Below are 13,985 nucleotides of genomic sequence, written 5' to 3' on the forward strand. Positions count from 1 at the left end.
GTCTGTTAAATAAAAATATAAAATAAATGAAAAAATAAGCATCGGACAGCTCTGGCATAATGACAGAATCATCCTGCACCCCAAATCTTGGGACTTCATGTCTTGCCTACTAAATGGGTAATTAAGCCTCTAAGATTAGAGCACTGGTTTTCAGTGTCCCCCAAATCACAGTGTCAGCATCACCTAGGAACTTGTTAGAAACTGAGACCACCCCAGACCTACTGTTAAGAACCTGGGGGTGGAGCCCAGCATTCTTTGCTGTAACAGTCCCTCCAGGAGATTCTGTTTCATCCTAAAGTCTGGCAAGACCTTAGAGACAAAGCCTGCAAATTCAGGACACGGTTAAAGCTCTTTTTTTCCTCCAAAACTTATTAACTATTTTAAGTGTTGACTTGTTTTAATAAAATTTCAGCACAATGAAACTTTAAGAAAATACTTTTTCCTATAATTCCTTAGTTGCATAGTTTCTTATGCAATTTTTTAAAATCTCCTTTGCATACGTATAATTGTCTTCTGCCACCCTTGTTTTATGAAAACTTCCCATACGACTGAATAGTACTCAATTAAATTGAAACACTAACTTGTTTTAATCATTCTCTTATTGTTAAGTATCTACTTTTTAGTCTATCCAGTTTTTTCACTATCGTTAATAACTTCATCATGAACATCTTTGTGCCTGTAGCTTTTGGGTTTTTTCTTTAAATTTTGAGAAGAGTAATTATTGAGTCAGAGCATGTAATATGAACAAACCATTTATGGCTCTTGCTATGTATTGCTTAAATACTTGCCAGTGGCGCCAATTACAAAACCACTCTCACTGGCAAATATATTTGTAATTGAAAAAAAATAAACCTATGAAAGAAAAATTCACCCACTTATTTAGCAGACTTAAACTTAAGAGCAATGGAATAGAGCTGATGATTAAACTAGTAGATGTAATAAATTCATTCCTTACTTTTGTTATGTTGGTTAAAAAAAAGAATAATTCATTCATTTTTTCTTATTTGTCAGTGTGACACGTCAGAAATCATGGGCTTGAACCCGCTTAATTAAATCATTTTATTCATCTATATAATGAAAGTTGGAACACACAGTAGGTGATCTAGAAGGTGTTTCCNCAGAGACAAACAAGACAGAGCCCTAGAGAATCACAGTCATATGAGGCATAAAGAGGATTTTAAAAATTCCAGAAATGTGGCAAGTAATTAACTAAAGGGATGAACATACTTCAAAAGGAACACAGAGAACTAACAGTTGGGAGATAAGTCCTAACCCCAAACCTTCAAAATACATCCGAAATGTGACTTCTCATCACTTCTGCCACTATCACCCTTGTGACTTCTCGTCACCTCTGCCACTATCACCCTTGCCCAGCCACTGTCAACACTCATCAGATTATTGATGGTAACAGCCTCCTTGATGGCCTCTCGCCCCTGCCCTCCTGTCCCCTACTCCCCAGACAATAGCCAGATTAGATTTCTCAAAACCTCCGGTGGCCTCCATCACATTGAGCATAAAAGCCAAAGCAATTACCATAGGCTGCAAAGCCCTACATGACCTGGCCTCTGCCTTCGCTCCCACTGTTTTTCTCATCACCCCCTTGTGTCCCAAGCTCCACTGACCTCTCTGCCCTTCTTGGAAAACACCAGGCCTGCCCACCTGAGGGCTTCATGCTGCTCTGCCCTGGGGTGTTCTTCCCACAGTTCCCAGCACGGTCTCTCCCACTTCATTCGGGCACGTGGCTGCTCAAATGCCACCTCCCAGAAGCTTCCTCTGAATACTGTATAAAATAGTGCCCCCCGACCCCCAATCACTTATCCTGCTTAAAGACACCCTAATGCTGCCTAATTTTTCTTTGTGAGACTTAACACCTCGTATATTAAATATTTATTTCTTTACAGGTTTCTTATCCGCCTCCCCACTAAACTATAAGTTCCATTAGGATACAATCTATCTATATTTCATTGACTGTGATACAGTGCCTGGACACACCAGATTCTCAATAAATTGCTATTGAATAAATGGATGAATGAATGATTGAATTGCTTTAAGAGGTCATGGAAGGCTTCCCTGGACGTGGATAGTTGTTGAGTGTTGCAGGATAAGCAAGAGTCTGCCAGNCCAGCAGCTGTGTTCTTCTTTTTCTCCTTTAAAAGCCAAGATCTTACATAGATGGGATCCTGTAGGTTATTCCCATACTCCCCAATGCTGACTGCAGATCCGATCCCTTAGAGGTTGTTCTGAAGATTGAAATCCTAAATATTGTAAATCCCTCAGAATGCTGCCTGGCACATTACATAAGTCTGTTAAATAAAAATATAAAATAAATGAAAAAATAAGCATCGGACAGCTCTGGCATAATNATTTTATTCATCTATATAATGAAAGTTGGAACACACAGTAGGTGATCTAGAAGGTGTTTCCCAAACCATATATTCATACTATTGGGACTTTTCTGTTTATAGATATTATAAATGTTCAGCATAGAAAATATTAAAAACATAGCAAAAAAAGAAAATTTATCCCTATTATCAACAACTAGAGAGCCCCTTGGTTAATACTTTTTGTGCATCCTCAAGACTTTGTTCTGTGTCTATGTATACACATTTTGTAAAAAGGAACCTATTGTACTACTGTGTTTACTATGTTGTTTTTTGTGCTTAATATATCGTGAACATTTTCCCATGCCAATGAGGTTTTTTGTTCAACAACAGCATTTTTAATGGCTCTGTGGATTTGTATCAAGGTTTATGAGGGTACTTCAAAAAGTTTGCAGAGGGGCCAGCCCGTGTCTCACTTGGGAGAGTGTGGTGCTGACAACACCAAGTCAAGGGTTCAGATCCCCTTACCAGTCATCTTTTAAAAAAAAATTTTTTTTTCATGGAAAATAGATTTAAAAGATATACAAATCTTTCCATGAACTTTTTGAAGTACCCTCATATTTACTTATTTCCATATTACTGGATATTTGTGCTGTTTCTGGTTTTTTTATATATGGTTCTGCAATGAACATCCTTGTATCCATTTCCTTAGAATGAATTCCTAGAAGTGAAATACCTGATACGCATAATGCTAAGAATTTTGATACATACTGCCAAATTACCATCCCAAAATGTTGTCCCAATTTACACACCCAGCATCACTGTCTAAAAATGTACATATCCTAATTTGATAGTGAGGAATTGTATCTCATAGGTGTCCTAACGTAGATACATGTGTATCTAATCAATTTTTTTTTCAGAAATCAACAGTCCATTTCAACAGTTAAAAACTCTTCATACCTTAGATAGGTTGCTTAGGTATAGGTAAAAAGTTTATTATTAGCTACTCCTTTTGACCTTGTTTAGTCTCCTGTTAGAAAATTAGTCTAAGTTATTAATACAACTGAGACCATTTCTGAGGCCCTACTTGGGAAGAAGAGCTTAAGGCTCTGAGGAAAAATGTTCTTTCCTAACAGCTTTCTCTGTTTTCTATTTAACAGGCCACACCCCCTGTGACCATTCCAGGATCGGCCAAGTTCACCCCCAACGGCAGCAGCTTCAGCATTTCTTGGCAGTCCCCTCCAGTCACTTTCACAGGCATTCCAGTAAGTAGAAAAACAAGAAAGCCTGAAAGCTAGTCAAAGCCAAACATAAATTTAGAGAACAAATTGTAGAAACATGCAAGGAAAAGACAACAGTCAAAATGCTAGCGTACTATATTTCTTCAGTGACAATTATAAACTCATCAGCAAAGTATCTCGTGGTCCAGACAGACCCAACTTCTCTGTGAAAAGGTGTTTTGACAAGTATTTTAGAAAACTAGAGGAGAATTTCAGCTGTTGATAAACAACTTGTTAGAAATAGATCAAGATTTTCTGTGTTAGTGGTACGTTTGATGTTTCCAAAAGACTATAAAATTTATAGCTGAACTCAGACCTTGTATGGAAAAGATAGTGTTTATCATTCTAAGTAACTTTATAACATTTATTACTTTGAAATTATTGTTTTGTAGGTATGTCATTTTGAAGGTTCAAAAAAATAAATTGAAATCTTTTTTTTTTTTTAAAGATGACCAGTAAGGGGATCTTAACCTTTGGCTTGGTGTTGTCAGCACCACGCTCAACCAGTGATCTAATGGGCCATCCCTATATAGGATCCGAACCCGTGGCCTTGGTGTTATCAGCACCGCATTCTCTCGAGTGAGCCACAGGCCGGCCCCGAAATCTTTTTTTTTGAAAGCCTGAATAGTCCATGCTGATAGATAATTTGAAAATAAATGAGTGCTGAAATATGCAATAAGATTTAAGTAGTACATAATAAGAATTGATGTGTCATATTAAGTGATTGCTGAAATAAAGCACCCTGAATTAACTTGATTCCTAAGCATTCATTTAAAAATATATGGGGTCTTTTATAGCTTATCACAGAATACGCATAGATCTGCACACTGTTGATGCTCATGGTGGTGTGTAACTCCTGATAAGGTTCAGAAAAGTGGCTTCTGATAACAGATATTAACCATATTTTCTCTTCTCCACCCCTCTCCCTAAGGACCTCACAAAAGCTTCTTATTGTCAACCACTGGCAACTCCCAGAGGTTTCCAGCAAAGTCTAAATCCTCCTACAGAGCTGATAAAAATGAAAGTGGCTGAGTGAATTATGCTGTGCTCTGTCAATGAATATTCATTAAATCCATAAGGGAATAGCTAACAATACAAAGCATCTCACCGGCAACAATTTGGGAAATGGGGGTTTCGAGAAAACACTCCTGGAATGCGATTTTTAAGAAATACCATGGATCTGGAGTAATTATGAAAGTTGCCTGTTTCATTGAAGAGTGGTAACTGCTGGTAGTTGTGAAAAAGTGATCTTGTTAGTAGACATTAGAAAAGAGCAGCCTAGATGTATAGGTAGTAGTTTTGCTTCTGGCAAGAACATTGATCCACTGATGCGGGTGTCAGAGGTTAACAATCTGTCTTTTGGGGGACTTTTTTCTCTGGTAAACATAAAAAGGCCATCTGAGACAAAGCCATTTGAGAAGGCTTTTTGGCCTTCTGTGTTAACCTATAATGGCAGCTACAATTACAAAATTATCGAGACCTACTGTTCTGCATCCTATTAATTCCTGCCTTTGACTTGGGAAGAATTTTCAAGCATTACACCATGTTGCTCATCTGGTGTAAAAATAAGTGCACCATTTAGATGGAACGGCCCAGTTCAAACCTCTTTTCTAATTACCTCTGTGATCTACCAAACAGGAATTTTTTCCCCTTTGCTTTCTTAATTAAATCATATCCTGAAGTATAGAGAAATCACTCTGAGTGGTTTTTTACTAGCTGCATGTCCTCCGTGGTTCTTAAATGTCTTACACAGTAGGATACCAGCTAAGATACCTTATGTTGTCTGTTTTTCAACAATGCAATTTTAAAACTCTTTTCTGTTATGGACGTTCTATATCTTTACCCTCATCTCAATGCCCTAGAATCTTCAGAGTCCCTCGTTTCGCTATGCATTGGTGGCCAAGGACATTTTAGACAAGAGCTTTGACAGAAAGTATTTAGAGTGACTGGGTTAACTAGATATTCCACAAAAGTCTTAGGTACACTTCTAATTTAGTCTTTCACTAGAGAATTCCCAATCTATTTGGTGTATATTCTGTTTCAGCAAAAACTTTAGACTATTTTAGTAGTCAAGCTTGCCATTCCTATTTAAAGATAAAGATGGTATTTTCAAAGGCTTTTGTTTTACTTTAGAATGAAAGGAACATATAACTAAGAATGTTTTTTATGTTGATAAATTCTCTATCAATGCTTTAAAAAAAAAAAAGTGTGTGATTGCTATCCTCCTCTTCTGCTCTCCTAACAGTCTACACCACACATATGCAGGACTGTTACAAGTCCACTGACTGAGTGCCAACAACTGTCCCTGAATTCTCCAGAAGTGCTAGACCCAGCCCCTTGAGGAAGGGAGCCAGGTGGAATCTAAGAACATGTGAATTCCTACCTTCTAAATTGGTGTGAGCAGTGGATTGAATTATGTCCCCCCAAAACTCATTGAAGCTTGAATTGTGTCCCCCAACTTTATGGATTAGAAGCTTAGCCCCCACTGTGACTGTTAAGAGGGTGGGAACTCCTATTATGGTAATTGAACAGTGGGGCCTTGAAGAGGTGGTTAGATTGTGCAGTAGTGAATAGATTAATAATGGTGGTGAGGGGCGTGGTTCTGAGGGCTTTAAAAGAAGAGGAGAGTCTGTCTCTTTCTCTGCTCCATCATTTTCACAATGTGATTCCCTGCCATCATGGAAACCACCACCAAAGAAAGCCTTCACCGGATGTACTCCCTGGACTTTGGACTTCCCAGCCTCAGAAACTGTAAGCAGTAAATCTGATTTTCTTATAAATTACCCAGTTCCGGGTCATTTTGTTATAAGCAATAGAAATGGACTAATACAGTGTGATAGGGGTTTCAGACAGAAGCTCTAAAAGTGTTAAATAGTACTAATGTTAATAGTGAAATAGTATTAATGTTAGCTTCAGCTGTGTCCAAACTGAAGAATAGAGCAGTTTCCATTTTGTAAAATGCTTTTCAAAAAAACCCTGTTCTCTTTGTGCTCTAAACCAAATACTCCAAGGTTGTCAACCCCAATTAGGGTTTACTTTCCTCCCACACCTTTGAGACCTGGTATTGGAGAGGAGGTGCTTCTTTTTTACACTTTCTAGAGAGGAGAAAAAAATCCCCTTCTGAGAAATCCCAAGGTTTGTAGGATTTTTTATTTATTCATTTGCCTATGCTAGATTTCTTGAACATTGGGCTTTAATAAGTTCCCTGGGTAAGACCCCTTCTGGGAGGTATGTAGCTGAGAAGGCTGATCTGCATATTGTGTATACAAATGTAACCAGAAGTTCAGTCTTTTCTAGCCTAAGGCTGTTGGGAGGTGGGTAGAAAGGAGACCCTCATTAATTACAGCTTTCCTTAACCTGTTTTTCCCTAATGCCCTTCCTTTCCTTATAATTATCTCCATTACTTTTTCTGTCTTTTCATGACAGAAAACTAAGAGCTCTTGGCCCCATTATTAGCAGGCTCGGGCAGCCATAACAAGATGCTATAGAGTGGGTAGGTTAAACAACAGGCATTTATTTTCTCACACTCTGGAGGCTAGCAGTCCAAGATCAAGGTGTCAGCCAATTCAGTTCCGGGTGAAGGCGTTCTTCCTGGCTTGTAGATGGTCTCCTTCTCACTGTGTGTTCACATGGCCTTTCCTCTGTGTGTGACCAATTGAGAGAGAGAGAGAGACCCTCTGGTGTCTCTTCCTATAAGAACACTAATCCTATTGGATCAGGGCCTCACCCTTAAGACCTCATTTAAATTTAATTACCTCTTTAAAGGCCGTCTCTCCAAATACAGCCACACTGAGGATTAGAGCTTTAACGTATGAATTTTGGGGGCAGTGGGGAAGGACACATTTAATCCCAAACAGCCCCCAAACAAGCAGGTAGGAGCCAGTCAACCTGCCATCCCAGGGTGGTTCTAGGAGGCTTCAGGCCATTGGAAGGGTTTCCAAACCTGAAATAACAATGTTTAATTGTTAGATGCTTAGCTGGCTTTGGTTTGTTTTTTTAATGCCTCGAGGGAGGGTTCAGAAGAGTATGTTATAAGGGAGGATTCTCCCTTCTTAGAATCCATTCATGTCGGGCCGGCCCGTGGCTCCCTTGGGAGAGTGCGGTGCTGATAACACCAAGGCCACGGGTTCAGATCCCATATAGGGGTGGCCGGTTAGCTCACTGGGTGAGCGTGGTGCTGACAACACCTAGTCAAGGGTTAAGATCCCCTTACCAGTCATCTTTAAAAAAAAAAAAAAAGAATCCATTCATGTAACACAAATATACTGAACACCTGGGAGAGATTACCACAGTTTTTGCAGGTTATAGTTTAGAGTTCTTTCAACACTTCTGAGGTCACACCTAATCAGTAGACAAATTATGGACATATCACCCAATGATTTTATTTCTTTAGAAATAATATTGTATGGTACTGTCAAGTATATTATATACTTTAGAAAACATGCCCCAAAATAGAACTTAGAAATAGTTAAAACAAAAAACAAAGACTGAAATGTGGAGACCACTGAGAACAAGAGCCATAATAATGCTTTATAGGGCTTTATTTTAGGGCACCTGTTATTTCCATCAGTGATGTGGCAGCATGGAAGGGTGGCAAGAGCAGGGCTTTGACATCATTCAGAAATAAGTTCCTAGGCCAGCTGATACCAGACCCAAGAGCCATAATAATGCTTTATAGGGCTTTATTTTAGGGCACCTGTTATTTCCATCAGTGATGTGGCAGCATGGAAGGGTAGCAAGAGCAGGGCTTTGACATCATTCAGAAATAAGTTCCTAGGCCAGCTGATACCAGACAATTATGTACAAATCCTGGGTCCACACTTTACTGTGGCCTTGACAGCGTACTTAACTTGTCCGTCTCCTCATCTATGAAATGCAAACGATGGCTATGATGGGGTCGTCGTGAAGATGACATTAGGTAACATGTGAAGGTACGTATGTTACCCTTCACAAGCTCCTGGTGAATGACTGCTACAGCTGCTTTTACCTCTGGGATGCTGTGCAGACCACTGCCCTGCTCGAGGCCTAGTTTCTTTATAAGATGCTGATAATATCACTTATTTGCTGTGAGGTAACAAATGACCTCATAGCCTGTCTTTCACATTTGCAAGCGCTGGATAAATGTTAGTTCCCTTCACCAGTCACTCTCTTGGTTTCCCCACCTTCATCCCTAACTAAAATAAGAAGCTAAAACTTGATTGTCTTGCTATTAAATGGCTCAAAGAAAACTCCCAAGTTAGGTGACATTGAGCCCGCCCAGAACTAAGCCACACAGCCAAGTGTGAAGTGGGTGCTGTCTTTTATTACCTGGTACCCAGGTCTGCTGTGGAGTGGAGAGGGGGCCACGCACAGGACATCACGCCCTGAACTCCAGAGTTGAGAGCACCATTAGCAAGAACAGACTGTGGAGAGGGGTCCCTGCAGCAGGTCCATATTCCTGCACCTGTGTTCATGGCATTTTCAAAAGCCTGCTCCTTCCACCTCCCCCAAGCCTGCCACTTCACCCGTTTTCCCATCTCATAAGTGGCATCACCATCCCTCTAGTGGCTCAGGCCAGAACCTACGATCCACCCTTGACTCCTCGTCATTCATCCTTGATTTGTCGAAAGATCTGGCTTCGTTTTCTTTGTCCCATGTCTCATCCATCCGCGAGTCCTAGGCTCTGCCTCTAATGGACAGGAATACAGCCCCTTCCCACCACCCCACCCCTAGGCTAAACTGCTGGTACTTTTTTGCCTGGAATACTGCAAAAGCCTCTTAAATAGTCTGTAGGGCTCCTTTCTAGACTGTCTCATATCCATTCCCAAAGGGCCAAAGTGATCTTTAAAGCATTAATCAGATGTCTCACTTTCTTAACTCTCCAATGGCTTCCCATTGCACTTAGAACCAAGGCATAACGTGAGTCCACCACCTCCTCACCTCCCACCCTGGCCTCCCACACAGCACCCTCTGGTCGCACTCGGGCTGCACACTTGAGGGCCTTTCTCATTTCTCCTCGTCTGCAGGGCCCTGCAGATAAAAGGTTACCTCCTCCGGAGGCCTTCTCTTACCACCCTAAGTGAATAAAAATCCTTTGCTGCAATGACACTACAGCCTACTACCCTATTTTATTTTCTTCAGGCATTTATCACTAAAATGATCTTGCTTGTTTTTGTATTTATTGTCTGTCCCCCACTGGAATGTAAACTCCATGAGGGCAGAGACTTTGTTTACTGCTGTATCCTCAGATTCTAGAACAGTGCCTGGTGCATAGTAAGTACTCAACAGATATTTGTTGGTTGAAGATCATTTGATGATCTCATATCACCCCATGCAAAAGGGCTATGGCAACTTTGCAAAATCTAGAACTTTCCACATTATCTCCAGCTGATGGAAGTAGTGTCACTGTCATGTCAACTAAACTTCTCTGGTTCTCCAACTAAGTGAGGCAGTATTCTTGGGATCCTACAAGTTCTACAGTAATTTTTAATTTTTATTGTCCTGATCATTTAAAACAATCCACATGAGCATATTCTAGATCCTCCACAGTGGCCATGGGCACCTGAGGCATGACTCCCTCTGATTTGCTCTTATGCATCCCGTACAAAACCAAGTCCATTACGGGGTAGGAGCAAGGGGCATTCTGCTCTTGGAAGGACCTACATATCTATATGCATAAAATGTGCACTGAATTCCAAAGCTTTTCTTTTTAAAGAAAATCTGTAACTCACTCTTGCTGGCCCTCAATCCATTAACTTTAGCAAAAAATAAAGACCAATGGTACAGAATAATTCAGCCTCATGACAACAATGGCTTAAAATTTTAAATTTTTACTAGAAATAACTAGTACCTGTACTAGATAAAATCAATTCTATGAGTATGCCTTAAGAATGCTTCTGTGACTATTAATCAGCAATGGTATTTCTGTGGCCACATTGGCTTGTAGGTGATTAAGTTTTTAAATGTATTAAATGTCTCCTCTTCTGTGTACGGCAATACTGTTTAATTACTTGAAACACTGTTTTTATTTTGTTATAAAAATTCTTTTTTTGCAGCTTTTGAGAATCCCAGGAGCTGGGAAAATACAAGGGTACTTCAAAAAGTTCATGGAATGATTTGTTTTGGGGAAAATAGAACAATTTAATGAGGCCCCCTTGCCTTGGGTCCAGTTGGGGGTGGTGCAGCACATTCTTTGTAAATAAGTTGTGTGTGGGTGGAGTTAGTGCGCATGGGTGGAGTTAGTGCACATGCATGGTGCTGCCATTTGGCTGGTGTTGTCTGCCTCAGGCGTCTGCTCCACGCAGCCATGCTCTCAAACCTATGGCTTCTAAGGACCTTTTGGCCGGTTGTCTAGCCCATAGACCTGCGTGTGAGGAGTCTGGTGACCCAGCCTGGTGTGTGACGGGTCTGGGCACCCAGCCTGGCATGTGGAGGGTTTGTGACCCAGTCTGTGAACGGGCTTGAGGGGTCTGTGAGCTCCAGACCAAGCCCTAGCTCAACAATTGGCCCAGCTGGCAGAATTACGGGCAGGTAAAAGAGCACAACAATTGGCGACATGAGCAGGATTCCGACATTAGCCTAGCACTACAATTGGCCCAGTTGGCAGGATTACAGCCAGGTAAAAGAGCCCCAGCTCTACATTTGTATTATCTTTCAATTCTATTTTTCCATGAATTTTTTGAAGTACCCTTGTGTTTAGTGGTATAAGAGCAGGTGACACAAAGGGACTATGTACTATGTGAGTCATCCAGAAGGAATCAAGGCCACCCAGTCCCTCTTAACGATCACGACTGAGAGGCAGAAGTGTGACAGGGATGATCACATGCTCTGGCATCAGGAAGAGCTGCCCTATGGCCCTGGCTCTGCTGTTGCAAGTTCTGTGACCTTGGGCAAGTTATTTAACCTCCCTCAGCCTTGGGTTCTTTATCTATAATGTGGGAACCAGGCGGTAGTTGTGAAAAGTGAAGCTGTCAGTATGCACAGCACATTGTGAGTGCACAGTGACTATTACACAGATGACACGTGTCCTTGATGTGCTCAGAGGCTCTTTGCCTTGTCTTTATTCCCGTTTGGACCCCAGGGTCTGAATAGGGTCATTGTACAAGAATCCATTTGTTAGGTGGCTGTGATTGATCTGATAGAGCAAACAAAAGGCACAGGCCTCCATTGTGGTGTTGTCACTGACTGGCCCTGTCATCTTAGACAAATCTCTTAACCTCTCTAGATTTTTTCATCTTCTAAAGTGGGAATTAGAAGGATTAAGTTAATTAGATGAGAATATACCCTAAGTTTTAAAATATTATTCAATTGAAAATATGTTATTATGGGCAACTTGGAAGGCACAGATAAGAAGTGATGAAGATTTTTAAACTGTTCTTTCAGTTTGGCGATGCATTTAAATTCTGCCATGAACATTCCCCCATCTGTTTTAACATGTGGTCTCAGTGACAAAAGCACTTCATCCTCACGTCTGATGGTCAAGGACTGTCGCCCACATGGCAAAGGCTAAATAAATGCATGAGATGGAGAACATGCCTCGTCAACTTTGTTTTCCATGTATTTGCCAGGTGTCCCCAACACATCATCATCCTGTGGGCACAGGGGAGCAGAGACAACACGCTCACACAGTCCTGTCCTCCCCACCCAGAGGGACGGTCAGCCTAAGGTACACCTGCTTGAAACTGCACATGCCTGCCTCAAGGGGGTTAACTGAAATCTAGGAGAACAGCAAAGAGAAACCAGAGATACAATCTCCCATAAAAGTTCTCCACAACTGACTAAACACCTTTTCTTTTGTTCCCATGGTTTTTCCCATCCATAAACTATAAATGAAGATTTGTTATTGGAGGAAGGAAGGCGGGGCGGGGGGTGAGTAATGATTTACAGTAAGTTTTCTTGCAGAATAGATAATGGTGATTATTAGGTCTGTTTAGAGCTATGTTGTATTAACCTCTGTATTAAATGAACTAGAAGATACAGTTTTTAATTCAGATCAGGGAGGATCTCCCCAAGAGTTCCCTAACCAGAATACTAGAAATTTGAGACGTAAGGGAGCATTTTAAAGTACATATTTAAAAATTCGAAAGAGCTATGTTTCTCCTGATATTTCTCATGTTTATTTATTTACTTCAATTTTATGAAGATGGACAAATGGACATGTCCACAAATGGACAAACAGAAGCTTAAGGGTTATAGTAACGAACTGTAACAGCTAAGTTTAGTAGCCGTGAAAACATCCGGCACATATTAAAGCCTGAGCCTAAAAAGAACCCCTACTATATTTCCTAATTTTTTTTCCTGTCTCTTTCACTGGATTTCAAGCTCTGCATAGAATTCCCATTGAATTCCTCCCACTGAGCAAATCTTCCCTGTCTGTCTCACAGGAAGCCCAGGGGCGAGGGCAAGAAGTGCCGGAAGGTGTACGGGATGGAGAACCGAGACATGTGGTGCACTGCCTGCCGCTGGAAGAAAGCCTGCCAGAGGTTCATCGACTGAGAGGCCCCAGGCAGAGGGGCCAGCACCCTGGGCCACTTTTGCCCTTGCCCTCCACTGCAGGTGTTGGAAAGAGCTTTTCCTTCTGAACAAAATGCACCTGAAGCCCAGGAAAAGCACTTCCAGGAACCTTGGTGGTGGAATTGCAGCAAAAAAAAAAGTCACCATCCTCACTGCTCTTACTGAAAACCCAGCCTGGAGCAGCTATAACTACTTTTTTCTCTTCAAAAGAAAAGTCACCTTTTTTTGCTGTCTGTCTGAGTCTTAAAACTGTGGGCTTCTGTTGCAATTGAACCAACAAAGCCCATTTTACCTAGAAAGGAAGCATATTTTGATAAACTTTCTGAATTATGCTGTTTCTGAGATTTTTTTTTTGACACACACACAAAAATAAGCTACACATCATTCAGTAGCATTTGTACAAAGAACAATATCTGCTTTCATTGTGAATAGTCTTTTCCCTGTTTAATATCTGCTTTCATTGTGAATAGTCTTTTCCCTGTTTCCTATTTGACTTCTTGGAGCAGTACACATCATAACGTGTTGCAGGAAAGTGCAGCACTCTGAGTACGTTTTCCATGTCTTCTTTGTTTGTTTTAAGAATGACCCCAGACTGAACCATGGTAGAGCTGTCAGCTTGGAGGGCCCCAGATGACATAAACGGGGAAAGCGATTGGCAACGGAAATCACCAGCAGACTTCAGGCCAAGCCGAGTTCAGGAAATCCCACTGTCGCTATTGGGAAACATCTGGGAGTCTTCCTTGATCTATAAGAAGCTGTTCCCCAAGAGGCAGCACAGCTAACTCTCTCCCTGCCACAGCTCAGTCAAGAACGGGCACCAGTAGCCATCTGGGTAAGCCTTGATGCTTCTTTCAGGGATGTGATACAACCNAAAAAAAAAAGTCACCATCCT

The 13,985-nt window shown here is 41.1% G+C and overlaps 1 protein-coding gene across 1 annotated transcript in view; it reads left to right on the top strand.

Moving 5' to 3' along the window:
• ZNF704 (zinc finger protein 704) overlaps positions 1-13,430 on the top strand; it is a 166,527-nt gene extending 153,097 nt beyond the window's left edge. The window contains exons 7-9 of the mRNA XM_008572809.1: positions 3,482-3,586; positions 12,148-12,245; positions 12,964-13,430. Of these exons, the coding sequence (XP_008571031.1) occupies positions 3,482-3,586; positions 12,148-12,245; positions 12,964-13,075 (315 nt within the window). The 3' untranslated portion in view covers positions 13,076-13,430. The remainder of the gene's footprint in view (positions 1-3,481; positions 3,587-12,147; positions 12,246-12,963) is intronic.
• The last annotated feature ends 555 nt before the right edge of the window (positions 13,431-13,985 follow it).

The sequence above is a fragment of the Galeopterus variegatus genome, unplaced genomic scaffold (genome assembly GCF_000696425.1).
Source record: "Galeopterus variegatus unplaced genomic scaffold, G_variegatus-3.0.2 Scaffold838, whole genome shotgun sequence".
In the NCBI taxonomy this organism is placed as follows: domain Eukaryota; kingdom Metazoa; phylum Chordata; class Mammalia; order Dermoptera; family Cynocephalidae; genus Galeopterus; species Galeopterus variegatus.